The 1,596-nt window shown below is 37.8% G+C and overlaps 1 protein-coding gene across 1 annotated transcript in view; it reads left to right on the forward strand.

Annotated features, from left to right (window-relative positions):
- Window positions 1–776, forward strand: part of LOC121814862 (pleurocidin-like peptide WF3) — a 3,560-nt gene extending 2,784 nt beyond the window's left edge. Inside the window, exons 2-4 of the mRNA XM_042222742.1 lie at window positions 23–114; window positions 267–285; window positions 421–776. Of these exons, the coding sequence (XP_042078676.1) occupies window positions 24–114; window positions 267–285; window positions 421–514 (204 nt within the window). The 5' untranslated portion in view covers window position 23 and the 3' untranslated portion in view covers window positions 515–776. The remainder of the gene's footprint in view (window positions 1–22; window positions 115–266; window positions 286–420) is intronic.
- The last annotated feature ends 820 nt before the right edge of the window (window positions 777–1,596 follow it).

Genomic DNA, 1,596 nt, shown 5'->3' on the forward strand with positions numbered 1-1,596 from the left:
TTATATATGTTTTTCTTTGTAGGATGAAGTCTGCTGTGATCTTTCTTGTGTTATTCATGGTTTTCATGATAGCTGAACCAGGAGAGTGTTTTTGGGACAAACTTTTAAAAGGAGGTACTATTGGTTTATTTGATTGCTGTTTTTTTGTTTGTTTTTTGGGAATCTGGCACAACGAGATAACAGGAAAGCTGTCTACCCTTTATTACAAAGTCTATAACAGAATGTTGTTGACTGTTGACTAATTTGTCTTCTTTTTTTTAATTTAGTTGGAGGCTTTGCCCAGGGGTAAGAAAATTGCTATTATTTTACAAAATGCTAAAATCACAAAATATTTGAATCTAAAAAAAACCTTGTGGCATTAAATAATCTTTATGTGTGTGTGTGTATCTTTTGATGTGGAACCTATTTCCCCTTTGCTAGGTTTACGGGAAAAGAAAAAGCCAAAGAGTTGGTAAAGTCCATGAAGGCTGATTTACAGAATTACAAACAGCTGCGTCAACGGGAATTTGACTAGACATAAGACTTCACTGAAGATATGTGCGTGTGAAGAGAAATGCTCTTTATCTTAACATAACAAAACAAGCGCTGGAAAAAAATTCCAACCATTTTTGAAAATATGCTTAACTTGAATTTACTGCTGAAGAAATTTTGATGCTTTCCATTTGGTCATATGTCAGTTGCTAAATAAATTTTGCTTATAGCATGACAAAACGTCTTCTGTGTCTTGTATTAAAATCTTTTTGCAAAATAAGGTGACAATCGTAAAGTTAGCTCAATAACTGTGTTACTATCAGTGAATGAGGTACTATAGTGATGATTGAAGTTATGCGCCAACGTCTGACATATGCATCTACATGTGTTGTCTGTGGCAACAATCCTGGTGAAAGTGTTGTAAAAAATTACTGCAAACAAACCACTTTCCACTGCTCCAACACCACATTAAAGGAATTCAACAGAGAACAAGGGATGGGCTGAATTGTGAAGTAGTGGAAGGAAAGGCTATGAGTTTCTCAGTAAACTTAGAAATTACTAAGAATATTCTACTATTCCTTGTAATTTTTTTCAATATCCCATTTATTGACAAACTATAGTTTTAACTATATTGTGAGTGCACTGTGTTAGGTTTTGGATAATGTATGGTACTGCAGCAAAGAGGAAAGAATCACTTAAAAACATGCCATACAGTAATTTTTATTGGTAATGACTGTAGATTTGTCCTTTCTCTACATGTAGTAATTAATAATAATGGATTGGATTTATATAGCGCTTTTCAAGGCACCCAAAGCGCTTTACAATACCACTATTCATTCACTCTCACATTCAACACTGGTGGAGGCAAGCTACAGTTGTAGCCACAGCTGCCCTGGGGCAGACTGACAGAAGCGAGGCTGCCATATCGCGCCATCGGCCCCTCTGGCCAACACCAGTAGGCAAGTAGGGTAAAGTGTCTTGCCCAGGGACACAACGACCAGGACAGAGAGCCCAGGGATCGAACCGGCGACCTTCCGGTTACAGATGCGATTCCCAACCCCCTGAGCCACGGTCGCCCGTGTTAGATGACTTTTTGCTGCTCCTACTCTGAGGTTTATTGCTCTT

Source organism: Haplochromis burtoni, unplaced genomic scaffold, assembly GCF_018398535.1.
Source record: "Haplochromis burtoni strain Fernald_Lab_line unplaced genomic scaffold, NCSU_Asbu1 Contig_93, whole genome shotgun sequence".
Classification (NCBI taxonomy): domain Eukaryota; kingdom Metazoa; phylum Chordata; class Actinopteri; order Cichliformes; family Cichlidae; genus Haplochromis; species Haplochromis burtoni.